Source organism: Tripterygium wilfordii, chromosome 4 (assembly GCF_013401445.1).
Source record: "Tripterygium wilfordii isolate XIE 37 chromosome 4, ASM1340144v1, whole genome shotgun sequence".
In the NCBI taxonomy this organism is placed as follows: Eukaryota; Viridiplantae; Streptophyta; class Magnoliopsida; order Celastrales; family Celastraceae; genus Tripterygium; species Tripterygium wilfordii.
The window spans coordinates 1,073,820-1,101,683 of NC_052235.1; the positions used below are offsets into that span (position 1 = coordinate 1,073,820).

The 27,864-nt window shown below is 38.1% G+C and overlaps 4 protein-coding genes and 2 long non-coding RNA genes across 11 annotated transcripts; 1 reads left to right on the plus strand and 5 right to left on the minus strand.

Annotated features, from left to right (window-relative positions):
• The first annotated feature begins 2,442 nt into the window (after positions 1 to 2,442).
• Positions 2,443 to 4,386, plus strand: LOC119997899. The gene is made up of 3 exons (XR_005468089.1): positions 2,443 to 3,186; positions 3,816 to 3,874; positions 3,972 to 4,386. It is a non-coding gene; the product is annotated as an uncharacterized LOC119997899 (long non-coding RNA).
• A 1,562-nt stretch (positions 4,387 to 5,948) lies between these two features.
• LOC119997871 lies at positions 5,949 to 8,754 on the minus strand. Its single transcript, XR_005468085.1, has 2 exons — positions 8,226 to 8,754; positions 5,949 to 6,433 (listed from the first exon to the last, which is right to left on the minus strand). It is a non-coding gene; the product is annotated as an uncharacterized LOC119997871 (long non-coding RNA).
• Positions 8,755 to 9,608: 854 nt separating this feature from the next.
• LOC119997556 (U-box domain-containing protein 8-like) lies at positions 9,609 to 10,992 on the minus strand. Its single transcript, XM_038844665.1, has one exon. The coding sequence runs from the start codon at positions 10,568 to 10,570 to the stop codon at positions 9,653 to 9,655; it is 918 nt and encodes a 305-aa protein (XP_038700593.1). The 5' UTR covers positions 10,571 to 10,992; the 3' UTR covers positions 9,609 to 9,652.
• Positions 10,993 to 11,102: 110 nt separating this feature from the next.
• On the minus strand, positions 11,103 to 13,649 carry LOC119997557 (cytochrome c oxidase subunit 5b-1, mitochondrial-like). Its single transcript, XM_038844666.1, has 8 exons — positions 13,455 to 13,649; positions 13,166 to 13,248; positions 13,032 to 13,082; positions 12,908 to 12,959; positions 12,709 to 12,800; positions 11,606 to 11,663; positions 11,377 to 11,456; positions 11,103 to 11,280 (listed from the first exon to the last, which is right to left on the minus strand). The coding sequence occupies exons 2-8, from the start codon at positions 13,244 to 13,246 to the stop codon at positions 11,239 to 11,241; spliced, it is 456 nt and encodes a 151-aa protein (XP_038700594.1). The 5' UTR covers positions 13,247 to 13,248; positions 13,455 to 13,649; the 3' UTR covers positions 11,103 to 11,238.
• A 1,282-nt stretch (positions 13,650 to 14,931) lies between these two features.
• Positions 14,932 to 22,406, minus strand: LOC119996773 (peptidyl-prolyl cis-trans isomerase CYP95-like). 6 transcript variants are annotated; one of them, XM_038843547.1, is made up of 14 exons: positions 22,332 to 22,406; positions 21,500 to 21,580; positions 21,309 to 21,363; positions 21,073 to 21,161; positions 20,741 to 20,765; positions 19,406 to 19,444; positions 18,827 to 18,944; positions 18,576 to 18,703; positions 17,979 to 18,342; positions 17,461 to 17,576; positions 16,827 to 17,034; positions 16,054 to 16,740; positions 15,906 to 15,974; positions 14,932 to 15,650 (listed from the first exon to the last, which is right to left on the minus strand). In XM_038843547.1, the coding sequence occupies exons 2-14, from the start codon at positions 21,575 to 21,577 to the stop codon at positions 15,317 to 15,319; spliced, it is 2,310 nt and encodes a 769-aa protein (XP_038699475.1). In that variant the 5' UTR covers positions 21,578 to 21,580; positions 22,332 to 22,406; the 3' UTR covers positions 14,932 to 15,316. The 6 variants fall into 6 exon arrangements, with proteins under 6 accessions (XP_038699475.1, XP_038699474.1, XP_038699477.1 ...); XM_038843546.1 differs by having other exon boundaries at positions 21,500 to 21,613; positions 22,332 to 22,363; XM_038843549.1 differs by lacking the exon at positions 22,332 to 22,406 and having other exon boundaries at positions 17,494 to 17,576; positions 21,500 to 22,312.
• Positions 22,407 to 24,077: 1,671 nt separating this feature from the next.
• On the minus strand, positions 24,078 to 26,165 carry LOC119996338. Its single transcript, XM_038842926.1, has 3 exons — positions 26,007 to 26,165; positions 24,949 to 25,446; positions 24,078 to 24,862 (listed from the first exon to the last, which is right to left on the minus strand). The coding sequence occupies exons 1-3, from the start codon at positions 26,074 to 26,076 to the stop codon at positions 24,336 to 24,338; spliced, it is 1,095 nt and encodes a 364-aa protein (XP_038698854.1). The 5' UTR covers positions 26,077 to 26,165; the 3' UTR covers positions 24,078 to 24,335.
• Positions 26,166 to 27,864: the final 1,699 nt, after the last annotated feature.

The following is a 27,864-nucleotide window of genomic DNA, read 5'->3' on the forward strand; positions in this document are numbered from 1 at the left end:
CTTTCCAATGTACATTGAAAGTTGCAAGGAGAGATCAATAACATTCTGACGGTCAAGGATTAAGATTGCGACTTCAATCATATGAACTCACATTTCAATCCTACATATTCACACCTCAATATATTCGAATACAACCTTTTAATTTGTCATCAGGTTGGTATGAAAATTGACAATTGATGAAAGAATCTTATGCCACTTGTCTAGGCTAGAACCAATCCCATCATATTATGATGACAATTGATGAAAGAATCTTATGAAAATTGACAATTGATGAAAGGAATTCAGACAAGGACAAGCCGGAGTCCGACATACTACAGAGGGGAAAGAGCCGGACGAATGAGGGCTGGAAAACCGCATTGGGGCATTGCCGCAGTCGGGCCCAACCAGCCGGAAAACACTAAAAGACAAATACGGGGAGACCTGTAGGGCAAAGGGAGCCAGGACGACCAGATCATATCATATCCGAAGCAAGCCCAGAGGATACGGCCCACCAAAGGAAGGAAGAGGCCCAAGGGAGAGACCAACAGAGCACAAGGACGCGCGAGAAGTGTGCGAGTCCATTAAACATTGTCTAACAAAGTAACAAACCTTCTTATTGTTATTGGCCTAAAGGATTCGTCATGTAAAATCCAATTATAGGCCTATATAACTGGGGCCAGAGTGCTTAGATTGTTATATGATATTTACGTAAAATATAACGAAAAAGATAAAGATCCCAGCAACTGGGCTCAGTTGCTGAGGTGTATACACAAGATTTAATGTGTTTATGATGGGTTCCACATGTATATTAAATTCTATGCGTACACCTCAGTAATTAGGATAACTGGAATCCCAATTGCTGGGATCCATAGCACTTCTGAAAATATTACCGACCTTTGCAATTGCGGAAGGAAACTCCTCCAGGAAAAAGAATACTTTCCCTTATTTGGCCTTGGTTGTTCACATAAAGGAAACTATTGGAATTGGACTAATATAACCGACCTTTATAAGAAACTATTTAAGAAAAAGTTAATACTTTTCCTTTTTTACCCTTCATTGTTCAGTTAAAGGAAACTATTGGACTATTTTAGACCCGTCCCGAAGTCTCTATAAAAGAACAGCTCTCTGACAAAGGAAACCTCACGAAATCCCTGCGCACGAAATCCTAATTCAAAAATTGGACTCGCAGCAGTAATCGTCTCAGTCCTGTTGAAGCTGTTGAAAGGGGAGAGACGAGCAATGCAAAGCTGGTAACCAAGTTTTGTGAAGAGCAAATCTCGCTTCACTTTTCGCTAGGTTTGCGATGTTGTTGGTAGTCGGTTTCTTGATCGCCATGTACTTTCTCACTTATCCTCGTGTAGTTTGCGGTCGTCGTTAGGGTTCACGACGCCGTTCGTAATCTGTTTCTTGATCGCTTTCTCACGACTGGTAATTAGTTTATTGATTGCATTCTCATGTCTACTACTGTCTTAGTCCTCGTTTATGTCTTTAAGGTTTACAGGGATGACTTGTACGCGCTCACTACTTGTTGTTTAGTTTGCGGTTGCTAGGGTTTACTATGCACTCGGTAACCGGTTTCGTGATGGTCTTCTCATGTCTGATACTCTCTTACTCCTTGTCGTGTAGCTTTGCGGTTTTTTTACGATTTACCATGCCGTTCGGTTTCTTTATCTCATTACTGGTACTCTCTTACTCTTCTCGTGTAGCTTGCGGTTTTTTACCGTTTACCATGCCGTTTGGTTTCTCGATCGCCTCCACATGATTGGTACTCTCTTACTCCTTGTGGATTTTGTGGTCTGTAGATGTCGTTTTCTGGCTTCCCTTTGTACTGTGTTACTAATTTCCCGTACATTGGAATTTTTCTTATGCTTTAGCCATGTCATTTACTGTTTCTGATTGTAGAGTGCTTATCATTTCTAAGAATTTAAATTTGAAATTTTATAGTTTCTTTTTTGTCTGAAATTTTATAGTTAGTTGATATTTTTTTATACTGATCAGTGTTATCAGACTCGACCCGTGCATCGACCCGCGGAGATAAGTTTCAAAGGTTCAACCGGTTAGCCCAAAGGGTCAAAGGTTGAACCGCTTATTTTTTAAATAATTAATTTTATATAAATAATAAAAAAAACGTAGTATGTTATAGTGGGAAATTTGATATATGTTTAATAATGTAATATAAATTATAACAAACTAGTAATAAATTAATAACACATTTTCAAATACAAAACTTCAACTGGGAGGGGATGCGAACAGTGACTTACTTTCAAAATCCCACATCGTTAAAGAACACAACATGTAATTGAGAAAGAAGTTAAAAATTGATAAAAAGTCACCGTAATTCTTTAATTACCTAGGCGGGCTCAATTATTGACTTGTAACAATAAGGGCCCAAGAAGGTCAATGGATTTATGGCTGTGGTCAAGCCCATAGTCATATTTTAAAACTTTTTAGTTGTTTTTTTATACTGTAAGAACTAAGTTACAAAGAACTAGAAAACTTCCCCACCCCAATTCTCATATGTGCAAGTGCTTCTTTTCCCCACCCAATCCTCATATGTTCAAGTACTTCTTTTCCCCACCCAATCCTCATATGTTCATGTACTTCTTTTTGGGAACCTGAAGTGGCGTTGTTGTATTTATGGTGCTTTTATATACGTTCATGGGAAGCTAGCTAAACTATATATACCATACCACACCTATTTCTTCTTTGTGGAAGCGAATTGACTAAAAATTAATTTCATTATATCAACACATATTTTTGCAGTGTGACTTTTTTTTTTGAACTTCACACTTCACTGTCAATGTGTCATGGGTCTCTTGTGTGCGTGGCTTTTTTTATTATTATTTTGAAGTTTGGAGCTGGTTGAATATCAGGCATGCGCTTAGTCTCAAACTCTAAATAGTCTTGAAAGTTTTCTTCTAAAGCTGTGGTACTTCCTACTCACGAATTTCCCTTTTGGTAAATCATGTATTGGAAACCTTTATGATGAGAGCACTCGGTGAGTCTTTGACAGAAGAATATGCATGTTTTACTCTTGTTTTTAGGTTGGGCGACCTTTCTGTTATACATATATATGTATAACTGATAAGTGATAACAAGTAAAACTAATAACTGATGTATTATGTGTATTTTTTAGTGGAAGCTTTGATTCTACTGGAGCATGGACAGAAGAAAGGAAATGATCTTGCCTGGTGGTGTTATTAGGAGGTATGCAATATGCAGATCTTGTTCACATGCATGTCCTTGTTTGGGCAAAGAATTAGGTGGTGGTGGGTGGTATTAGTTTTACTTGTTATCACTTATCAGTTATACATATATGTGGATAGCCAGTTACGTTAATAATTCTCATCATCTTCATCAACAACGCAACCTTTCTCCCAAAGGTACTTACGTTGAATAATATGGTTTAGGATATATGTTTGAACATAATATTCATGTACCGTGTCCGCACGACCTTTTTTGTAGTGAAAACCTGATCATTGAAGTGTATGTGCTATCTTGTAGAAACACACGTTGCATGTGAAAGGAGGTCACCATTATAGTGGAATATAAGCTTTTCCTTAATTGGAAGACCTGATCGTTGCAAATTATGTGAGGCAAATTTGAAATTAAATTGGTGCTGAATTATATGATATTTTTAATTTTGTTGATATTGATGTTGAGAGTTTTTTGGGCATTGTCTATGGACCTGACCTCTACTTGAAAAAAATTATTTTGAAGGGCCATTTTTGTTCTTTGTTTATGGACCTGACCGTACTTTTTAAAAAAATCATGTTATCTCAACAAAAACTCGTTTTATTTGTGTACCTTGTTTTTTTCCCCCTCTCTCTTTGCAGGATGTCAGATGAATGAGGATGCTGAAGCATAATTGGAACTTTTGAGATTGTTTTGTATGGTATGAACTTTAAGTTAACACATGCTGATTTGTTTGTCATTAATATTGAAACTTCTTGGAATCGATTTATGTAATGTATATTCTGATATTGGTTCAGGACATTCCCTGGCTACGAGGGAGGCAGTCGAGAGTTGGATGAAATGATATTAGCAAATGGATCATGTATGAAAGTGCCAATCATTTGAACTTCTGGCCAGCCACTTGCTTATGAGGCTCCCGTAAGTAGGGTTTCGGATTGGACATCGATGTTGGATTTACCGGGCTTTCCATAGTTGTCGAGGTTTGTTAATGTTAAGGCCCGCTTAACTCATCTTTCAGGCCCGGGGCTTCACGGGTATAAGCCTGAGCCCATCTAAATTTTGCCCGATCTGGCTTCTGTGGTCAGGATTGAGCCCATTAGAGACGGGTCTCAAACGTTCAAATTATTACTCGCACTAGCGCCCCATTTTAGGTGGGTAAAGCCCATTAGGATTAAGCAAGCATCTTTAAGGCCCAGGGCTTCAATTGTTTGGCCCAAGTTTGATAGGCTGATTATGGCACGATTAACTCGTCTTTGAGGCCCAGCGTTTCAAGGGAATAAGTCTGAGCCCATCTAAATTGGGCCCTATCTGGCTTCTGTGGCCAGGATTGAGCCAATTGTAGACGGGTCTTAAATGTTCAATTTATCACCCCCACTAGCGGCCCATTTTAGGTGCCCGTTAGGATTAAATAAGCATCTATCAGGCCCGGGGATTCAAGTTATTGGCCCAAGCATGAGCCCATCTAACTTGGGCCCGATCTGGCTTTTCAGTGGCCACATTAAGCCCGGTGGAGTCTGGTCGTTCAATTTATTAGGCCCATGAGTGAGCCCAAACCTCTTGGGCTCCCCTTTTAGGTGGGTACCAGCCCATTATGATTAAGTAAGCATTCCTAGATAGAAGGTCGCACTTTTTTTCAGGCATATTTTAGTTGGGCCTCTATAGTCAATCGAGTGGTCGGAATATATTTCTGCTTTCTGTGCCTGACGACACACGAAACTGTGGGAGTCCATCATTAAACATTTTGTCAACATAGCTTAGTCCATCATGTAAGAGCCCATCTAGGCTTGTATAACTCGGGCCAGAAGACAATTTTTCCCGCCCATTTAACTTGTATCGCACACTATACTAACATCCAAATGTACTTAACGTAGCCACTAATAATCTAATATTTAAGTGCATGGATATCTAATTTGGGCTTTAAAGAATTGGGCATATTTTGAAGGAATTAAAAGTAAATATTTATAGTAAAATAAAACTGGTTCATTATATTTCCATTAAACAAATAATGCGTAATAAAATAATTGGCGATCACGAACTGAGGTGAAGACGAGGTGATACCACTTTTTAGAGCTTGGCATTTCTGCTGTCCCAAGAGCCAATTGACAGAAATAAATGGCACCGAAAAACAGGCACCATCAGCAGTGGCAAGAAAATACAATCAGAAAAATTGACCAGTGTTAAGATTTTGTGCTACACTAGCGTCGAAGAAGAATTGGAAAGAGAGAGAGCAACACAGAAGACGACATAACAGTTTCAACGGTTCCACGAAACACAGTTTTAAACATGTTTTAGTGACATCACTTCCCATACGATATTTTTTCCGAAAAAAGAGTTTGAAACATGTTTTTAACGACATCATTTTGGTTCATTTATTCACCTAAACGACATCTCTTATTTTACTCAAAACAATGGTCCCCACAGTACTATGAGGGCCAAAACAACTGCTAACTAAATCATAAGAAACCCTTGCCAGACTACAGCACAGTCGCCTTGGCACTCCCGACAATTCTTTCCAGCTACATCTCTGCATGTTATACTAACCTTTGTGTTGTTTTCAACATAAAACTCTGTAGGAGACAAGTCGTATGTGATATGCCGGGCTGAACCCATGTAGATCTGCCAGCAGCACATCAACAACTGATATCTGCCACTCGTAATGCAGTTTAATAAGTATTCAGTTCTCCAGTTCTGTTTTGGCCCCAGATTCCCACCTGGCCTTAATTTTGCAAATGAGGATCTTGATGAAAGAATTCAACAAATAAAACGAACGAACATGAGAATGTTGCTCGGACATTTTGTTCTGGTAGTTGAACCAGTAAATACTTAAAAGAGTATTACATAGGTGACATCTAATTAATCCTTAAAACACTGCTGAAGTGCAATTATTCAGTAAATACGAGAACAACTTAAAATTTTAAAATAATACTTCAACATCTCCAGAAAACTACCATTCAGTAAATAAGAAAAAAGCTTAGTCAATAACAGTTTCTAAATGGAAGGGCTTCATAGTAGAATTAAGGACTATAAAATAAGAATAAAACCTATGTAATGAACATTGCAAAATAAATTGAGAAACACAAAGAGAGATTATCCAATTTTTATAGTGAAGTTGAGTAATTATCTTACATAAAGTTGAAATACGAACCTGCATTATGTGAGCAGGAACTGCAATTATCTGTGTCTCTCTTGTAGAATGACACATAAATAAAAGGCCCTAAGGGAGTGGATCCAGCGGGATAGCATTTCACAACATCATAATCTGGAAATAAGGACAAAATCTAAAAATCAGTTGGTTAACTATTTGATTAATACAACTCTAAAACTGCTGTTACAATGGATTGAGTAACAGTAGCCTCAGCTTTAAAAAAGAAATGCTAGAAGGAATTTGGCACCCTAAAAGTTGTAATAGATCATTCAACAGCAACTGCAATAATCAATTTCTATTTTTCATTATGAAAACCAATAGATACGTTATGAAAGGTAAGCCTGAATTAGTATTCCAACCACTTCTCCTTAAATCATAATAAATCAAAGACTGATTTAACCCCTACTAATAACCTGCATGTTCTGACCCTCCTGCATTGAACACCAGTTCCTTGGTTTTGTTCACAAAGCAAGGAAGATGATCTTCAAGGATGTGCTTTGAAGATAATATGAACATAACTGTTATTGTCCTTATACCGATAACTATTAATCCACTATTTCACATGCTTAATAACTGTGTATGCATAAACAAGCTCTCTGTCATGCAGGAGCAAACTGTTGTAACAGTATCTGATGACTTCTTCAATAACTGAATCATTTTACCAATCTCTGACGAGATTAAATCAGTGGGTAATAAATGCTCACGCAAAATAGAACAAAAGCACTCAACTAGTTGGTGGTAAGACCCCAGCCAAATTTCCTTTTAGGGGGCCTGAGTAATAGTTGAAGACTTGAAGTTATTCTTCTTTGTGCGATTCAATCCCCAATCAAGACACAAAAAACCTTGCCAAGTTACCACTCACGTCATGTTCACCGTCACTAGAACAACATAAGTTCGTATTTTTTATCCACCAAAGCCCTAAATTAGCCACAAGGCCCACAATTATTAGTTGCAGAACTAACTTCAAGAGTTTTCCGACATCCTAGAATCTCAAACTTCTTAACTAATTTGTCTCATTAAAGCTGATTGTTCTAAAATGTTGAAAAAAAAACTACGAAACCATCCATAAATCTGACACTTATTACTGATCAAACCTGTCAAACATTATCTCCCAAATGCCAGAGAAGTATCACGTGTTCAAACCCTGTCACAAGGCAGGATTCAAATCCCCATCACTGTTAAACAAATAAAAGAACAACATAATTCCTAAATGTCAAAACTTATCAGAAAGAAAAATTTCTCAGAATCCCAAAGCTTCCTGATGACAACACATCCACTATACATATAAATTAGAAAATTTGAATGATCTGAGTTTGAAAAATTTTGGCAGGCCAGTAAGGCACAAACACTACCCTCCAATGCCCCAGCACAAAGCAATCTCACAAGTTCTAAAGCAATGGAATAATGGCCATTTGCATCAACAGGTGATCTGGCAAATAGACAATAATATATAGTGTATTATGTGCACCAGAACGAGTGACAATGCGTAGGATCTAGCTTCGATCAATAAAAGGACAGATTCAAATCCTCAGTACAACTAAACATAAATCTCGCTGAGAGAGTGCTAGACCCAAATTGATGACGACTTATTCACATATAAAACATGTATTTGTTGGTAACTATAAAAGTAAAGGGCAAGGCATCGAGCAGAGGTCAAGATAACATTAATATCAGTTTTCTCAAAACACAACAGAGCACACCGCAATGTGATCCCGTTACTGGAGTCCAAACAAAGAAAATGCTTCATGGCTGTTAACTATATACCGCTAGTCAAATTTAGTTGACTTCTGCTATGGAACCCAAAATAAAAGTCATTGTGAACCTCTCTAACTCGTAAACGACATGTTAAATTAGCCAAAAATAAAGGCCAGAAAAGACGAAGGTGCGCAATGACTATGTAGCTCACCGGGGAGACACGGACAAAAAACGAAGCACCGCTCCACAAGCGCGGATGAGTAGCCCTCGCATGCGGAGTTGAGTTGCTCGATAACCGAGTCCAGATCAGGCAACAACGGGCAGTTACACACGCCTATGAAGGCGAAAATCTTACGGTTGAACTGAAATTCCTCGCAGAGTCGCAGGGGCGGGGCGATCCTTCAGCCCAACGAGATGATCGATCGCCGACAACCGCATGAACATGGAGTAGTGACACCGCGAGATCGCCAATGAGACAGTCCCGATCGGAAGGACCGCAACGCGGATCATGGAACAAATCTTTGATACTCACTCTGGCTCCATCTTTCACAATCGAGATTGGACGCTAGGGATGGGGAGTATCAGGGATTGATAAATCTGCTTGTTGCATCAGATTTGAGACCAACTCAGTCAAAGAGAAGAGAGAAGCATAGATGGAGGAGCAGGAGCGAGAGCGAGAGCGAGAGACCTCAGGATCTGAGTAGAGGGAAAGCAAGAGTACGTACTACGTACGCGTTTGTCTTGTGGGTTTCGAACCTTTCGGCCTTAGTAGGAGGCCCTTCGGGATTCGGGAATAATAACATACCTAAGAGCATCCACAATTGGATGATTTTGAAGTACTTGATAATTTCTTGATAAGTTAAGTGTTAGATGTTTATAATGTGTATAATGGAGTGTATTTCAAGTACTTGAAATGTTAAGTATAGTGCTATATGCACACAATGGGTGAAAAATGACACTTGAAAATTTAGTTGTGGAAAAATGATACTTGAGAGTTGGAGTATGTACATAATTAACGACTAGTGAAGAGAGATGATAAAAAGGAAGAGAGATGTGATGAAAAGGAAGAGAGATAATAAAAAGGAAGAAAGAGAAGAGGAAAAGGAAGAGAGAGATATGAAAAGGAAGAGAGATGATAAAACGGAAGAGAGAGAATAGAGAAAATGAGTATAGAGTGTTGGAATGTATGAAGTGTTGATGAATAATGTATATTGTGGGATTCACTTATTCAATTAAATTGTGTCACACAGGATAAAGGAGAAGAGAGAGAATGGTTCTGGAGTGCTTGATATTACAAACATCACTGTGTGGATGCTCTAAGCAAACATCTTGTGCTTTACTGCTTTTAGCGTAGGTCTTGGTGGAATTTGTCTTCTTGTATGATTGGTTAGCTTGAGCACATATTAGCAAAATTCGTAGTCACATTGTGTTAAATTAGATGTATATCATATTTTTTTAATTAATTTTTATTTAGGTAATTGGGTATACTATACCCTTCAAAGCCAAAAAAGTCGGAAAATATATTACGAGAATTTAATTCATAAATTAACCTTTTAGGGCGTCAACCCTTACCATGCCCCGCCCCACACGTCTAGAAAAGAATCATGAGAAAGCGGTTATTCCAAAATAAATTAATTATTATAGTGTCAGTGCTGAAAAATCTGCGTCCGTCATCTTCTTCATCAGATAAGAAGTTTTCTCTCGAGCTCTTGCTGAACCTCTAACTGAAAGATCAGTCAGGGCACTGACGAACTCTGGCAGACTCAGAGCTTCTCTCAGGCAACCCTCACTTTCATCGAACAGGTGAAGGAGAATTTCAGCTGCACCTTCCTTGCTGAACGTGCACCTTCCTTTTAGCACATTCAGCATAGTATTCACAATGTGTTCAGTTTTTATAAGAGCATTCAACCCTTCCACAAACCTTGCAAGAAGACCCAGAACAGCAAGTGAAGTTCCAGCCAGATCCTCCCCATCTGTGCTCTCCACCAATTGAATCAGCACCTGGACAGCGCCTGAACGGACAGCCAAGGTGCAATTTCCATGAAACTGCACTAGCTCTGCCAAGGAACTAAGGAGGTGATGAGCAGCAGGACCTCGGGGTCTGGCGATCATATTGACCAAAACCTCGACGGTGCCTGCTACACCAAACTTAGTCTTGTTCTTGTCAAGCATTGCCAAGCTGCATACCAGAGAGGCAGCTAATCTGCTGGACTCTGGGGATATTGGAGTGAGAATTATAGAGTTCAGGACATAGATGGTTTCCATCTCCGCAAGAGACTTCTTCAGGTCAGGGTTGAGGGAGAGGTTGAAGAGGATGGACAACGAGAGAGACTGGATGGTGGAGGATGATGTTTTGGAGAGGGCAAGAAGGGTAGCCACTGCTCCATTTGTTTTCGCTAGTAGGTTTCTGTTTTGGGGACTGACCTTGGTGATCGTAGCCAGTGTTTGCAGAGCTTTCTGTTGCTGTTCAGGAGAGTCTGATTGAGCTTCGGAAAGATACACACTGATTGTTTCAGGAAGGATGGATGAAGACACGATCATTTGAGAGTTGGCCATAGTCCTACAAAACAGAGCAGCATATACGCAGAAATAGAAAAAAACAGACACAGAAAATACTTCATAGCATTAATCGTGCCATAGATCAAAGAGTATGAGCTAGGATAACCAACATTGGGAAAATCTATCAGCAGTGGTCCAGTCTCCCTTAATTTGGGAGCTTTAGAGAATGTTTCGATGATTTCATAAGAGTATAATAATATAATATAATAAAACAAAACAAAGAAGTTCTCTGTCATTAACTGGCAGGGTTATCTCGCAAGCATCTGACCATCGGGAGTAGAATACTATGGCCAAAAGATAAAATATGGAAGGGCTCCTAACTTACCCTATCCTATGAAAAGGGTAATGCATTACAGGAAGAACAGATAGGAAAGGGTGTTGACAGTAAAAAAAATTCGACAACCAACCAATGCAGTCATCAATCAATTATTTAACAGCGTGTGTAAACCGAGAAATTTCCAGTAACCCAATGGCCAACCAGGCCCAAGGAAACCAAGAAAAATAGAACACGTATATCAATGACAAAAAAGCTACTGAACATGAAAATTTGAAGAAGCCAAAGCATTTAAGGACAGAGATCACTGTGGCTACAAAATTTTGACAATTTTCTCCTCGTCCGTAATCAAAATTTATTCCGGCAATAACATCGCAGTGGTGATGACCATCTACATGGCCATCTGGGTACCTCCAGGATCAACCACTTCCAGCTGTAGAACAAGTATTCAATAAAGAATTCTCATTAAATAGAATTTACCCCAAAAATAATTACTAAGTCATTGCGGAAAACACCTGTCATGGTTTACCTTGAAATACTGGGAACAGATGGAGCATTCATGAGGCTTGACTTTCTCTAGCCAAAACCATACAACATCATGCTCATCTTCTGCAAATATAGTAAATTCAGAAACATGAAAGATCACCAAAACTTGTAAATCAGGTCAAAGTCGTGGATGGAAACAGGCAAAACATCTAACATCATCGAAATTGAAGAAACACAAATTCCAAATTGATAACAGGGGAATGGGGGATTACCTCCCTCACCACGAGGACATCCAACGTCATAGAAAGACTTAACTATAGAAGCGGCTTCCTGCAACGAAAAAAGCCATAACAGAGAGATGTAGTCAATGAACTGGCATTACTTTAGTCTTCAAGAAGCCATAGTCCTTCAACTAAGTTATCATCCCCACTCATCAATCACCTCTAAAACTCAAACTAGTATAATAGAAGTGCAGGGATCACGAAAAAGAACTGCTGCAGAGAACACCATTATTTGGTGGAATCGCAAAGTTGGGAATTCAAAGTTATCATTCTTGTTTCTTCATAGCAGCTTTTTTTATATACTAAAAGGGCGTGATAAAAGAGGTTTGCTCATTCCCTCATTCAATTTTGAATTCTAGTCACTGTGGTGACATTCAAAGTGGTCGGATTTACCATTAAGACTAAGTTTTTTTAAAAAGATGTTCTGTAGAATACCAATAGTGAAAGTATCAACATCAGTTGTAGTGCATTGAATAAAGTATGAAGAACAAAATTGAAGAAGGAAATTGGATGAGAAAGTAACAGAGAAGAAATTAAGAAATCAGCATACCCTCCAAGAAACCAGGTCACAGAAAATGTTATGTTCCACACATAAAGTAGTGAAATACACAGATTTTTCTTCGTGTTTTTCTTCACGTGAAAAAAGTTCTTAGTCATCTGATTCTCTTTCAGCACCCTAAAAGTTTGTAAAATACAACTCATTCTTTAGGCTTTTGAAACATGCTGGAAACAAGCTTTGCAAATACAAAATCCATTATGACCGCACAAGAATCTTTAGGCTTTTGAAACATGCTTTTCCAAGTGCCTTCAGTTATATGGACAATGACCAAGAGCTTTAAAATTTTTCTAAGGCCTCGTTATGTTTTCTAAAGGGAGAAGAAAAACTCAAAATATGGCAAGATATAGCACCAAAGCAGAAGATTGCACCATGACAATAACAATAGCAAGATCATATTATAAAGCATGATTTTCGGCGATTTACAAGTCCCATTGCCTTCTCCACCAGTCTTATGAAGTGATAGTAGTGATGTCTTGGCCTTAGCATCAAATATGTTGTTTCAAACACACCTACAAGGCATATTGAGGACACTCACTTCATTCATAAAAGGGTCATGAATCTCAGTATTGATGTTCCTTGTATCTTGACGATCATCAAAGCTGTTGATATACTTGTAAAGGGACCTTCCTATGTTCTCCAGACGAAGATAATGCGTTAGTGTGACTGCAGATGCCTGGAATTCACCATTCCTATAGTGTCTAAAATTCTAATGACATACAGTTAATTTGAGTTACCAGGATGAACATGGGAGATATGAACATCATGAGCAAGAATTTCTTGCAATTCCTGGAGAATCCCTCATGGCAAGTTAAGTAGAAGAAAATGGACAATAAAGTAAGAGTTCCAATAGATACCGACCTTGGTACCAAAAGGACCAACCGGATGATTGATTTCCAAAATGTTCTTCCCCTACATTTACATCAAATGAAACATGAAAATTATCACATCCAAAAAATTTACAGTTGAAAATTAATAAAAGATGCATAAGTTACCTCAAGCTCAGATTCAAGTTCTTCATGCACATGCCCAGTAGCAATGGGCATCATCTCTTCTAACTTCTTGCTCGATTCCATACCTAATCACATCTCCCACACCAAAGGAGAAAGAAACTAAGGCAAAACATGAAAGGCCTAAAATCTTAATCTGGCAAGGATCCGTGATCTATTTAAGTTGCAAGTAGATAATGTCAGCCAAGCAATCAATTATCTATTCTACTCCTTTTTCTCGGGAATCAAATAGAGATTAGAACGAGGAATTCACGGAAGAACAAAAATAAGCTACCTGAGGCGGAGGCGGCACCGGGAGAAAAGTGGGAGTAGCTAGTGAGAAACGGCGGCGTCAATGCTGACTGCGACGGGGCCGTCGTGGAGGAAAGAAATCTCCGGGTAAGAGTACATGCCGTCGATGTTGATTGTCGCCGCCATGCAGATGACTCCACCACTCTTTCTCCACATTTTGTTTGAGATAGAACTTGTATCCCATTTTTATTAAAATATATTAAAATGGGGTATATTTAATAAATAATGTTTATCTTTATTAGAATGTAAATAATGTTTATCTTTATTTCTTTTGCTCTTCGCGAGAGAAGAAAATAATATCTATAATGGTTCCCCTTTATTCAATTTTGCTAAAAATTAATACGGTTAATTATTTTGTCTAAATATCAAAATTGAACCAATTAGAAATTTTCCTTGCAATTTAGATTGAAGATGGAAAATGGAGGAACTCTACTAGTCTTTCCATGTACTTCTTAAGTTGTTTAAATATTTCTTAAACATTAGAAGCATTTTGGCCCATCATATCATGGTGGAAAACGAATTTATAATGGGAAACAAGTGTAATCAATGTTCATAGTTTTCTGCCGTCCGGGTTAATTTATTTTGATTTTGCGAGTTATATTTTCATCAATCATCAAAAACAATCAGCATGGTTTTAATTTTTTTTTTAAAAAGAAAGGATATTTAGATACCTAGCCATGAGATTAATCTGATGACCATGTATCTAAAACTAGTCGTGTCAAGTGTTTCTAAACACTAGACACACCCCCAATCCTTCATCATTACATTAATTTCATTAAAAGTGTTTGGATTGAGAGATTTGAAGGAAATGGAAGAGGAAGAAGGGAAGATAAGAGAATAAATAACACTTTTCCATGTGTAGATAGAATGAAAGATAAAAAAAAAAAGTGACAGAAAATTAATTTAATTTACTAATTTATCATTATTTTTTATGTTAAAGTCTTACGAAAAAGGATAAAAATAAGTTTTTGACTTATAAATAACTTAATTAATTACTCTCTCCTCCAAATGACTCTATTTTTCAAAAAACAGAATTTTAACAACAATTTAATAAAATCTTCTTTCCAATTCCTATCAAATTCATCCCCTAATTTTTTATAAACTATCTAAATAAAATAATTGAAAAAAAAAACCCAAATATCTCAACTTTACATACATCAAAGTCATAAAATGTCAATTTTTTTTTCATGTTCAATTTCATTCTAAGTTGAGATAAAATATAATAAAGACTCGTAACTCATGAAACATTACATGGCATAAGATCACAATGAAAAGGGCATGTGCTTTATTCGTTTTGATTCACAGTTTATGCAATCAAAACCGATATGGAGAAAGTCGCACACTTCAGTCACGTACCATGTTCAGAAAAAATATAAAAAAAAATGAAAATCACTACTTTATGCAAAAGAACCAGAAAGATAAAAGAGCCATAAGCAAAAAGACTGAAGAGGCCAACGGGCTTAACAAAGGCTCAAATTTCTCTAGCGGTTAAAATTTTAAAATCCATCAGAGTAGTTCGTGAACTTATTAAGCCATCCAGAAGATGGAGAGCAGCGGAGGACGTTGAAAAATCGCAAGATTATTTCAAGAAAGTGTCGAATTAAAACTCGGCAAAGCAAAGCTAAACTAACCTCAATTGTTTAAATACATCATTGGAATAAAGCCTTAAAAAAGCACACCACGAATAAATTAAAACAAACTACAAAAAAATAGACATTTAACAACTGATCACAGCCTCTGATGATAAGTAAGGACATAATGCAAGTCCAGATGGGGATAGCATGAAGAGAAACTAGAGCCCATCCAAACCAAAAGCACAATCGCTGCTCCAATTTTCACTCATTTTTACCTTTGACCCGAGTCAGGAGAACCATCATCATATGATACCAGGCCCTTCTTATTTCCAGGGCTTCCAGAAGATGACCTTGACCTATCTTTGCTTGGTTGCCTTGGAGAATGGGGCTCCAATGACGAGTGAGATTTTGAGGGGCTCCTGCTCCTCAAAGGTGACCTCCGCCTCACGGATACTTCAACTGGGGATCGGCTCCGAATGGGACTACGACTATGACTAAAACGACGGCTGCGATAGACAGGACTGCGTGATACAGAGGGGCTCCTAGTCCTGCTTCTCCTACGTGATACGGAGGGGCTCCTTGTCCTGCTCCTCCTGCTCTTGTACCTGTAGACATGTCCCATGGGAATAACTTTCCACAAAAAGAGAGTATGCATTCTGATGCCAGGGTTCCCCAAGATACCCAAACAAACAAAACAATTTGGGACAAAAAATGGAAGACCAAGGGGAAAGAAGAAACGAAAATTTTGCAAGAACATGGCCTTACTTTACCAGTTCGGTACGCTACACATGAATACTCAACATCAAACTTTCACAAAACCAAAAAAAAAAACACTAAGAAAATTGAGAGGAAGGACAGACCTTGGAGGAGTCCTTCCTCTTAGTGGACTTCTATAACGCCTAGGAGAATACCTTCTGTAACTCGAATATCTGGAAACACGAAGATGAACTCTCAATTTAGTTCCGTAAGAAATCAAAGTTCTAATTAATTCCACAAATGGTTTCCTACCTGTCACGGTCAACTCTGCCACCATAACGATTATATCTAACAGGAGAACGATCTGGAGAGGGGGTTCGGTATTGCCGAGCAAAAGAGTAACGCTGACTAAAACCTCGCCCCCTTCTAATTCGCTTGGAGGACTCATCTGGAGAACCACTTCTAGACAAACTTCTTCCTCGAGCGGGACGTGACCTGGCCCTACGTACAGGGGAAGGGCTCCGTGAATATTTGCGATGAGTATTCCTGCTTGGGGGCTTAATCGGACTTCTGCTAATACTTCTCCTAGAAGGAGCCCGACCTGAACTCCTGCTTATGCTTCTTCGAGAGGATCTCACCGGGCTTCTGCTAAATGACCTCCGAGAAGATGTTCTGGCTGGACTTCTAGTAAGGCCTCTCCGAGACAAGGATTTCTCGGGGCTCCTGCTAATGCTTCTTCGAGACTGGACCCTCACTGGGCTCCTGCTGATGCTACGAGCCTTTCTGCCCCCCACTGGGCTTCTGATAACAGATGGGCTCCGACTGCTAACACTTCTGGCAGGACTTCTGCTTATACTCCTCCGTATGACAGGAGGGCTTCTACCGACACTTGGGCTCCTGCTCCTCTTAGGACTATCACTTGGGCTCCTACTCCTGCTCTTCCTGGGACTAATACTCATACTCTTACTCATGGTCCTCCTTGGACTCATGCTTCGGCTCCTGCTCATCAACTTTTAATAAAATACCAGATCTGGAAGAATCGGTAAGCATAAAGAACAACTGAGTGATAAGAATGAAGAGTAGACCTAGATTTGCCTGGGTGATCATCGACCACATCAGGCTCTCTATCAGCGCTCCCATTAGACTGAGCATCTGCTTCAATGCCATTGCTATGTCGTTCACCATTTTCTTTGGGGAACCTACTGCTTTCCTTTTCAATAATACCTGCCTCTTCTCTCCATTTACGTCGTACGGAAATTGCTTCATCTCCTGTCACAAGAGATGGAATGGCAGCTGCAAAACAGTATACAAACACAAAAGTGAAAAAAAAAAAAAGTCACACAAAAAAAAAATAAAGCAGACGCAACTACCTGAAGTACAAGGCTGAATCTTTCATGTACATGTCAGACACAATGCATCGAAAAAAGTTAAAACAAATTTAATACCATGGCAATAAAGCCATACATTTGGGACCCAACACTGTCCTGCATCAACAGAATTAAGAGTGATATTGAGCCAATACCTAATGTTAATGTCAGAACACAGGGAGTGAGCCTCTACATAGTATCACTACTAAAAAGAAATTATATAAAGCACAAGCAGTTGATAATAATCAACTGTGCAAAATCAAACAAATCAACAGCAACATAAACAAGCTTCTAGGACCCAAGTTACAAGGAACAATAGGAATATGCTAAGAAATGCCAAAAATAAAAATACCAGTTTTCTGTGAAAGATCTTTACATTTTTTACCCTCCTCTTGAGCATCAAGGCCATCACGAGAGCTACTTCCACTTTTGCTCTCTCTCTCAGAATTGGAAAGACCATCGGAGGCCCTAACAGAATTACACTGGTTTTAGTGTATTGAAAAGATATAACATCAAAAGGGGCAGCACACCACAACAGAGATAAAAAAAAAACACTGAATTGAAATGGCGTCGAAAATAATATGCACAATGTCGTCTACTACACGAAACACTCCACCAATCCAGATTATTTTTATTTTTTTTAATCTAGGGAACCAATCAGACTAACATAATGTTTTTTAAAATCATTGACCAAGCACATATTGAGATACAGTTGCAAAATGACATAAATAACCCATTTATCATGTTACAAGCACAAAAAAAACTTTCTCCAACCAAAAAAAAAAAAACTCACCCCAACAGAAAAGGACAAAGCATGTTTATTTTAAATCTCGCAGGAGCCAAAAGGACCACTAATTGTATCAAACCAACCTTCTCAATCGGTGCCTAGACCTCTTATCACGCCGCTTTCGCTTCTTATCACGCTTCCTATCTCTCCTTTTCAGACGCCTATATTTGTCACTTTTAGAAGACCTCTTCCTCTTTTTGCGCCTGTCATCACTTGAAGATGTGTCGTCAGTTGATGACAATAAAGATGAATCGGAATCACTATCAGATTCAGATGACTCTATCTCAGAAGAGGAGGAACTCTCTGTATCAGATGAATAGTATCTTCTCCTCTTCTTCCTTCTGTTTCTTGAAGATTTCTTGTGTTTTCCCCTCTTCCGTAATTCATGACTATTGGCATCAGGGGAAGCATCCTTTCCCACCTTCAGTTTACTTTCCTTTTTCAAGTCTGCGCATAATTTATTAAACCAATGGGATACAATGATACAAACATAAAATATAAAAAGAAACAGATCGTTACTCGTTATAAAAAGGTAAAGGCGAATGTAACTCCTCAAACTCAAGCCTAAATTTAACATGGGCAAGGGTATCAAAATAAATGCTCAAAAGCATTTAAATCAATATACACACATGAAGTCTAAGAAAAGTAAGTACCGCAATCTCATAATTGAGAATCCTTACCCTCATTGAATTCACCACACTTTATCACTTTCACTGTTACAGCTGGTCTTCCTTCTTCGTCACCAACATGTTCAATTTTTTGTAGTACTTCATCTCCTTTCACAAGCTTACCAAAAACTACATACTTCCTATCAAAAGGCCCCGCCATATAGAATATTTTTAGGACAAAACAATCAAAATGAATACAGGCCGGTATATGAAATGAGTGTTGTTTTCAACAAAAACAATAACAGAAGAGTAACTAAACGAACCTGTCAAGATGATGGCTGGCCTTAAAAGTAATGATGAAAATGGAACCAGAAATATCACGATCAGAAATTGACATGGAAAGTAGACCAGGTCCATCATGCTTTAGCTGGGGTGACTCGTCTGAAACATCACCATTACCATATTTATACATAGTTAAAAACAACAGGTGAACTATGATAAGAATTGAGAACCAATTACATTCACGAAAAAAATATTGTGCCACGCAAAAACATAGAAGATGTAGTTTAAATGCCTTCTCTAGGTCCGGTAATCCAAGAAATGGAGGGGGAGGGGGATCAAAGAAAATTTGTTCCACCATTATCCTAAAATGAAGCGCAAGTAAGAACACCCTGCCATACATTTTCTCAAATTTTCATTCATCATCTTCAGATGAGTAACCATAAGGACACACATCTAAATGAGAATAATGAAATAGAATAACAATATTGCGCATTAAGCAAACTGCAAATTGAAAAAATCCGATGGTCTTTACTAAGATATACATGAAAAAAAATCCAAGGAAACATTAACAAAACAAACACTATTGCCAGTTCATACAGAACAGAAACAAATATCCTCACCTGGAAACTTCCCCCCATATATGCTTTCTCCACCAGCACCTACAAAAGGAAATTTAAAATCTAATTGATCATAAAGAACCAGCAATCAAACTTACTCATGGTAGTTCTATAAACAATAATTAAAGCAATGCAACTCTCAGGTTGCTGAAATATCAAAGAAAACAAAATCAATCTAATATAATTTACAATGAAATTCAATTTCTCAATTTAAAATGATTTCAAAGAATTAATAGAGCATTGATGGCACATAGCATAATCATTATATTTAGCAATCCTATGATTGGATAATAAACAAAAAAAAACTCAATCTAAGGTAGATGTAGCTCCGCTAAGAGATGATGAGCCCTTGTCGCACTGATGGTGGCCTACTCCTCATAGTTTGAGTTAGGTGCAGGGTTAAATTTTCTCTAAAAATGCTTGCTCATTAAACAAAAATTAAAAAAAAAAAAAAAACCTCTGCTCAGACATAAGATGGGAGGTCCATTCTAGATGGCTTTAGGCATGTACAACATAAAATGTGAGAGCTCCAATTCAAAAATTGAAAACTCTGAAGTAAAAGGTGCTAAAAAGAAAAAAAGAAGGCTAGGGAAAATTTGCAGTAACAATGTATGATGCTGTAAGATAAGCTGAGAGGATAAATTATATCAAATTGAATGGTGAGAGAATCAAGATGAGCAAACCAAATTATTTTCATGATAAAATACATGTAGACCCCAAAATATTAGGGTTAAAACTTTGATGACAACAACTGCAAAAACACAATAACAAACACCGAAGCTCATATTCAACGGGTATCAAGAGACACAATATTTTTACAGCATCTTAAGTGAAGGACAGAAGGTAATTCTAAACTATACTCGTTCCCCAACCCTGCACATAATTTGATTATGTTTTCACTTAAATTTATTGAAAGAGTCCAAAAGGGCCCAATCAAAAGAATTACAACCTCCACTTTACATTGAAAGGATATAATAGAGCAAATATCAGAAATAAAACTGCCAGAAGTTCAAAAAATGAAGATTCACAAGCCATCAGGATCCAAAAATGAAGTTTCCCAAGCCATATGTCGATAAACATATTTCAAAGTCTCCTAGCATTGATTAAAGATGAAAACTCTAATTAAATAGATATAGATAACCTATATAAATTATCCTTCAAGTATGTAGGATTACATTGTTTAGAGTGCTAATAAAATGCATTAGGACAAGACGTATAAAAATATATTCAGGCATTTCCCACCATAAATTTCAGTCATAATTTGGATCTTTCCACAACTAGTGTCTTCAAAAGTAAGGGTGGACTTATGAAATGAAAAAACGTAAAAATTATACATACCATCTTGTCTCAATAAATCGCCACCCTGCAAGATAAAGCATAAGCTGTAAATACACAAATACCAAGAAACACGTCATTTAAAAGACCGTTACACACGACAAAGATTGGCAAATTTTAAACTGATTGGACAACTTAGTAAGTACAACCTTAAAACTACATCACAAGAAAAGCAGTCGTGACCGTCATCCCTGTATCCTACACCAAACAAGGGTAACTGACTAAAAGAGAGACCACTTCTAAGCCATGCTAACAAAAATTCTAGGAACAGAAGCCAAAAAGAACCCAACCTAAAGAGAAAAACATCTACATGCATGCAAGACTAAATAACAAACCTCTGCCATGGAACACCTAATGATGCGGTGAAAGAAGGTCCCTTTGAAATGCAATGGTCGCCCTGTTTTAGGACCAATTCCCTTTTCACCTGAGATTGAAATTCAAACAATAAATCAAAAAATAGTTGAAGGTTTCAATTAGCCAATATCTGATATCAAATATACGGCACACAGAAGGTACTTATTCAAAGGCAAAACAACAAATCCAGAAGATTAATTATGCAATCATGCATCACCTGTACAGAGGGAACGGAAATTTTCTGCAGTCTTTGGTGCAACATCATAGAACAGCTGCAGAATCAAAAATCACTTATAAATTAACTAAATATTTCTCTTTATTCAAAGATAAGAAAAATCGGACATTGACAGCATTAGTTAATAAAAAAGAATACAGGACTAGAGCGTTGCAAATCTCCACTAGATATACCTCAAAAACCATTCTTTCAATAGGATCACCATCGATAGAAACATCCATAAAAACCAGTGTGTTCTTCTTCTTCGCCATCCTCTGTGTTTTCCAGTCTCACTATTAGAGCTCAAGCTAAAACACAAAAGAAATATATGCCTCATAGAGCTGATATACAAACTCCACATCATTCTAACCTAAATAATAAACCTAACAATCAGAGCTCAATGCAGTATCATCAAGACAAACAAGAACAGATATAAACTTAGCTCTATCGTAAACCTAACTCAACAACCCAGTAAGATTTCAATAGCTAATGAGGATCAATACATCCAGCTCCTCTAAAGCACTTGGAAAAGCATTTAAACCTAAAACAGATCTAAAACCTTCTCTGAATAATTATGTGGAGAAACAAATGCACAAAAACAGTAATAGCTTCTATCTGATCAAATCAAGACCACGAGTCACAGTTCTTCTGTGTATAATTTCTATAATCACAACAATGCTATGAAGGGAACTTGCAAGAGGAATGGAAGTTGTAAACCGATTGTTGATAACAAAGTACCAAGAATATAATAAACATCTCACAACGAATTTAAAACCCTAGACCATACTTGAAGCCTGCACCGACTCACAAGAACATGCCCTTCATCATCAAATAATCGTAACGAGCTACAATTTGGAAAATCAAATCTAACACTAGCTACATGTGAACTGAAAGCGCATATTGCAAAATTTAACAGAAATAACAAACAATAAATACGATGCTACATGTTTCGGATCAGGAGCGTAAACAAGGAAAAAATAAAAAAGAGTCTAATTATGTGTGCAGCCAAGAAACCCTAGGGTTCACCTGAGATGAGAGACGCAGAGCCACGGAAAATAAGGTTGAGAGATGAGAGAGAAGAATACGCTAAGGTTATAGAGTATCTGAGCTCCTTCAACTAGCGCGTGAAGTGACCAAGTTACCCCTGTTTGACGTTTGTCTGAATTGCAATATCGTTATTACGAAATTGGGCTACAGCAGGCCCCACTAAGGTCAATTATGGGCCAAGAAATTTTTACGACTTGTATTTCAACCAAAGCCCAGTCCACGTGCCACTCGGCCCATGATCATTTCCACACCAGACCCATGAGAGTCCACGACATATACCCGACACACCGTAGGACCTTAGGCCCATGTACTTTGCGTCCCTAGTAAATGAGAAGTTTTTATAGTCCATCAAACACTCGGCCAGAAAAGTTTGGAGTGAGGAAATAGACACCTGGCTGGCTAGCTTAGATCTCCGACCATATATTCCCATGAACTTTCCCTATTTTGTCTCACAGGACGACAAATGGGTCTTCTAAGAACACAATGCCCTAAATAGATCACGAAAAAATTTAAATAGCTTGACAAGGAATATGACATGGTGCCTGTAGCTTTGAAAAAAAAGACGGTAAGGGACTGACAAAAGTAGACAACAGCAAACCAAGGTAGACCAAAGCCAGCCATTAGAATCAGTCTATGCTCTCATACAAGGCCAATACAAAAAAAATTCTCGATTCAACATCACGGAAGCCATCTACAATGAGATCCAAACCCAACCAAACAAAGTCGTCGTCTTCATCTGGAAGGGGGTTGGCTAGCAGCAGCAAGCAGCTCAGCTTCATGCCTTCAATAGTTAACCAAACACCACAAAGTGTTAAAAACTATATACCAGACTACCAGAAGACAACTTAAGGACATAAAAACAGCAGGGAAAAATCAATGCCAACACTCATTGAAACAGATCCTACATCCCAAGTTTTAAAATCAATGATAAAAAATATTTCAGTTCGTAAAACTCTCAGGTGCATTACAAACCTTCAGACCTAAAGGACTAACCCTAAATCACAATATCACACTTTTGGGTGCAGTTGTCATCAGTTGCGCACACACGGTTGGTGTTGTGGGTTTTTTCCAATATAGGTTTAGTGGGCTTGACCCAACAATAGGAGTGTTACAGATTGATCAAAGACTTGCTTTGAGAGTTGAAAAATGAGCTGGCGGCCTTTTAGGTCTTCGGGCCCAAGCCCGGCCCAACTCAGACTTTCAGCAAAATCTACATTCTACGACGTTGGTGGTGCAATTGCAAAAGCCAAAGTGCAAAGGTTTTGATTAAAACAAGGAAGCTCAAGTCTAGTGTATCTACGACCACAGAATCTGACTTACAAATTTGCAGTAAGTAATATATATATATATATATATATATATATGTATGTATGTATGTATATGACATGGCAACCAATAAAAACACTTGAAACTATGATATATCACATGGCTATATATCAGTAATTGTGCCCCAAATAATTTTCACTAAGTAAAAATATACATAATTAAAGAAATATTTGTACAAACATCAGTCCCATTTGGATTGGTTATCTTGGTCGGTGTACAACCCAAGTTGCCTGACCATTTCCCCTGTAAATAAATTGTCTTCATCATTGTCAGATTGTATCAGAACTACTGAACACTCAAGGATGTATTAGACTCAAAATTCAAAGTTTGTGTCCACGAAATGTGCACTGAGACACGCTCGCTTGAAGCATGGATTTGGTAAACTTGATAAAACTTAAATTTCATAAATAGAATAACTTTCTTTTCTCATCATTTTATTTAGCTAAAAGCCCAAAATACACAACATGGTCGCTTCATCAAATCACTCTACTACCGCATTAACAAAATATTAGTATACTAACTATAATATAAATAGTTTTTTTTTTTTGTTTTCAAAATCACCATAAAAAGAACCCGACACCGACTTAAAAGTTTGAATCTCTTGGTATAAGTATTGGTATGCATCAGTGTTGACCAGCCTCACAAGACATGAGGGAGTCATGGTTTACGAACACTCAAGAGCTTCACATCATCAATAACAGGACCACAGAGGGAAGAGAAGTCATCACTCCTCATAGTGTAAAACCTGCTGTAGAAAATAATTCTTGTTCTTACAGAAACCGCAACAAATCGAAGCGCAGCACGCTTGTAACCACCTTTGCCTTTGGACTCATAAGGGACCTTAATTGTGTCTTTCCCTGCAAATGCCTCAACCATCAAGGACCCTGCACAAGCATTATTGGCATCACCAACTGTAAATGACAGAATATAAGTCCGGCCGACGACGGTTCGAGCAATTTGTGCAATTGCACTCTCTTTTCCTGCCACAAGCTCCACTGCTCGTCGTCCTTGTGGAACATTGAAGTGTTCGGAATCAATGTATTTCACTGCCTTGAGTGATTCGACCATCCAACCCGGGAGCGGAGAGTGATCATCTTCAATGTTTGGAGGAATTAGTATACCCCATGTGGTGTTGGGTAGCACATAGGGTCCTTCTTCAAATCCACCGTTTTTCAATATGTTCTCTGCACAATCTCACATACCCAACAATCAATTTCTGTTCAAAACGCAAAATTTAACTAAGAATTGAATTGGGTTTTCTAGTACTTACTGTTTGTGGATCTAGGAGGGAATAGAGCTCTGGATGCAACAGAGTCAATTAGTGGTCCACAAGCAGGATCCTCTTCTACACCAGGATTGTGTATGACAAGTTCAACTTCATCTAATTCAGCTTGGAAGGCCCAGGCATAACAGTCCCAGCCACTACTGCTATACAAAGTTTGCATGGGAAGGACGCCCCAGTCAGGAGAGACTGAGACATTCAATTTCTCCTCTTGTGCACAAGTTCTGGCGGCACAAAATGTGATGGAATAGTACATTCCTTTGAATACTTTCATTCTCTGCTTAATTGAAGCTTCATTGCCAAGCCTGATTGCAAAGGCTCCCTCTGGCACTACCAGTAACATGTCACCTTGTTTTTGCCCTGACTTTATGTACTCCACAAACCCTGATATCTCCCATTCTGGGATTGCGTTTCTTCCGATCACCACCGTGCCATTCATATCCGACGGATTTGGACCCAACTCAAAGTTCCCATTTGGCAGCAACCCTGGATTGTTAATAATACAGACAAAATGACAAAAGAAATTATGAAAATCTCATTTACTTCAATCTAATATTACTAATACAATATTAGTTCAGGAATTCAAATATATCTTCTTGCCTAACAAGACAATAAATGGTAAAGTAATGTTAGACAAAGTCGGCTGGCTAGTGGCTACTATATATATATAGTAAGGATTGTATTGAGATTTATTTATTGATGCGAGCATGTTATGTTTATCTGCAGGTTTGGTCTAGGGCCCATTAATTAAAGGACCAATAGCAAACTCACAACCACACATATATATAGTTCAAGGCCCATGGCAGACCATGTTACTTTCTCTTCACAATCGTACCAAAATGATCGGTATCTACCCTCTGATGACATTGAATTATCTTTAACACTTTGAAAATGACTACTCAAGCAGCATAGTTGTCAGAAATAGACTAGGAAGATGGACAACTTCATATACAACGGTCATTTTTTGAAATTCAAAATTATTCGAGAAAAGGAAAAATAAAAAAAACTACCTATATACAAAATTTGTAAATATGCAAAAGCCTTACCATCTCTTCTAGAGAAGGCGATGTGGAAGGTAGTGAACAGGAGCAAACACAGCAATATGGTTCCTCGCATTTGTGAAGCTCTCTGTGCGGGTGCTCTACAGAGAGGGGGGGGCTAGAGAGAGAAACCTAGGTGGTGCAGAGTGCGGTACTGGAGTGTAGGATGGATGCTTGGAATAGAGAGGAGAACGAGGTATATATCATTGATGGTATGGGAGAGGGACCTTGGATTTCGACAGAATAACAAATATGCCATTTGTGTCTTCACGTTGGGGTTAATTGACGAATTTGACCCTTTGTGTTTAATAATGAGAGCAAACTTTTGGGGGGGTCTGTGGCCGAGGATGACGACATAAGCTATTTAAATTCACATGGCTTTCACTACCTTGAGCTGTTGCAGATCACGCGTCCGCCACACAATCCAAAGCTAATTCAGTAATTCCCGTTTAATGTCGTTACGAAGGCATTTTCGTCATTTTGTGGGAGTCTCTTTTTATTTTTATTTTTTTGGTTTTTTCAATGGTTATGCTTATCTTTTCTTTTCTTTTTAATTCAAACTAACACCTACAAGTTTGCAACATTCTATACGACCATAAAGTCGGGTTGGCAGGTCTATGCATATAAAAATTTATCAGTTGATAGCATGATAAATTAGGCAAAATCACATGGTATGGTCATAAGAATATTTCTCATAGTGAAAATCAAACTGAGAACCTCCCGATTACATACGGTTTGGAATCACCGATTCACCAACTTAGGTTATTATCCTAGTAATCAATGCCTTATCATGTATAATCCAATTGAAAGTAGTCATTTTGAATATAAGGTTTGATCGGAGTCAACTAGTGAGTAGTTACAAAAACAAATTAGTTTGAGATATATATAATTCGATTTTGTGGGAAACAAAATAAACTACGTAATGATACTATAATTATTTGATAACGTCCGACCCGTGTAAGGAAAAAGAAAACTATTATATGTTGGAAATCTGTGGTGTTTAAGATATGTGGTTGTTATATTACTACATAATCCTCAATGATTAGCCAAACAATAATTCTGTAATCATCAAGTTATAATGTAGCAGGGAAGAAGAAATCTTGATGTCGGGAACATATCACGAGGGGGACCTGGGCCTGGCTGGACATAAAAAGGGACCCACAAAGTGAAAGTCTGAGCTGACCTAATCCAATAATCCAAATGTACTGTTCTAGTGTTCTGTTATTGTTAAATCGTGGCCTGTTTCTGGGCTTCCAATGAAGAACAAGACACATGGGCCTACAGCCATGAAAGTGGGCCGACTTTGATATCAACCTCATCCGGCTCATCGGCTGGATCTGCCTGCATCCGCATGTGGACGGCCGAGCTCAGGCCGGGTTTCCAGGGGACGTCATGATCCGTTTTGGATCTTTCAAGTTTTTTGTCTGGCCCAATATTCACAAATCTTTATCCCCAATTTACTATCACGCCCCACTCTCCTCCTATATATCTATTCCTTTGATTTTTGTTTTGACCTTTTTTAAATTCTATATATGGTTCTTATAATTCACACAAGACTAAGCAGAAAAGTGTAAATTTGAAGCATTTTGTGGAATATAATGCAATGTTTGTTTGTTTTTGCATATGAGATCATGGGACCATGTGAATCTCATCGCATGATTCATTCGATCAGCTTTTTAACAAGAAAACAAACAACAATTTATTTTATTGTCGTTGGAATAGAACGATTCGCATGTGAGTGTTTACAAGATTTTGTGAATTTTTTTTTTTTAACAGATATTTGGCGAAGGGTAGGATACGAACCCACGATTTAATAGGTGGATGATCCCTTACATGCAATGTAATTGTCGTTCAACCAACGACT

Excerpts from the sequence above, each read along its gene's own strand:
- LOC119997556 (XM_038844665.1), bottom strand. The coding sequence starts at position 10,570 with ATGGCCAACTCTCAAATGATCGTGTCTTCATCCATCCTTCCTGAAACA.
- LOC119997557 (XM_038844666.1), bottom strand. The coding sequence starts at position 13,246 with ATGGAATCGAGCAAGAAGTTAGAAGAGATGATGCCCATTGCTACTGGG. Across the intron at positions 12,960-13,031 it reads TTGGTCCTTTTGGTACCAAG|GAATTGCAAGAAATTCTTGC; the intron begins GTCGGTATCTAT and ends GGGATTCTCCAG. Across the intron at positions 11,281-11,376 it reads TCTGTTCCCAGTATTTCAAG|CTGGAAGTGGTTGATCCTGG; the intron begins GTAAACCATGAC and ends CTTGTTCTACAG.
- LOC119996773 (XM_038843547.1), bottom strand. The coding sequence starts at position 21,577 with ATGGCGAAGAAGAAGAACACACTGGTTTTTATGGATGTTTCTATCGAT. Across the intron at positions 15,975-16,053 it reads GGCAGAGTTGACCGTGACAG|ATATTCGAGTTACAGAAGGT; the intron begins GTAGGAAACCAT and ends TCGTGTTTCCAG. Across the intron at positions 15,651-15,905 it reads AGAGGAAGGACTCCTCCAAG|GTACAAGAGCAGGAGGAGCA; the intron begins GTCTGTCCTTCC and ends ACATGTCTACAG.
- LOC119996338 (XM_038842926.1), bottom strand. The coding sequence starts at position 26,076 with ATGCGAGGAACCATATTGCTGTGTTTGCTCCTGTTCACTACCTTCCAC. Across the intron at positions 25,447-26,006 it reads CGCCTTCTCTAGAAGAGATG|GGTTGCTGCCAAATGGGAAC; the intron begins GTAAGGCTTTTG and ends TTAACAATCCAG. Across the intron at positions 24,863-24,948 it reads CCCTCCTAGATCCACAAACA|AGAACATATTGAAAAACGGT; the intron begins GTAAGTACTAGA and ends GAGATTGTGCAG.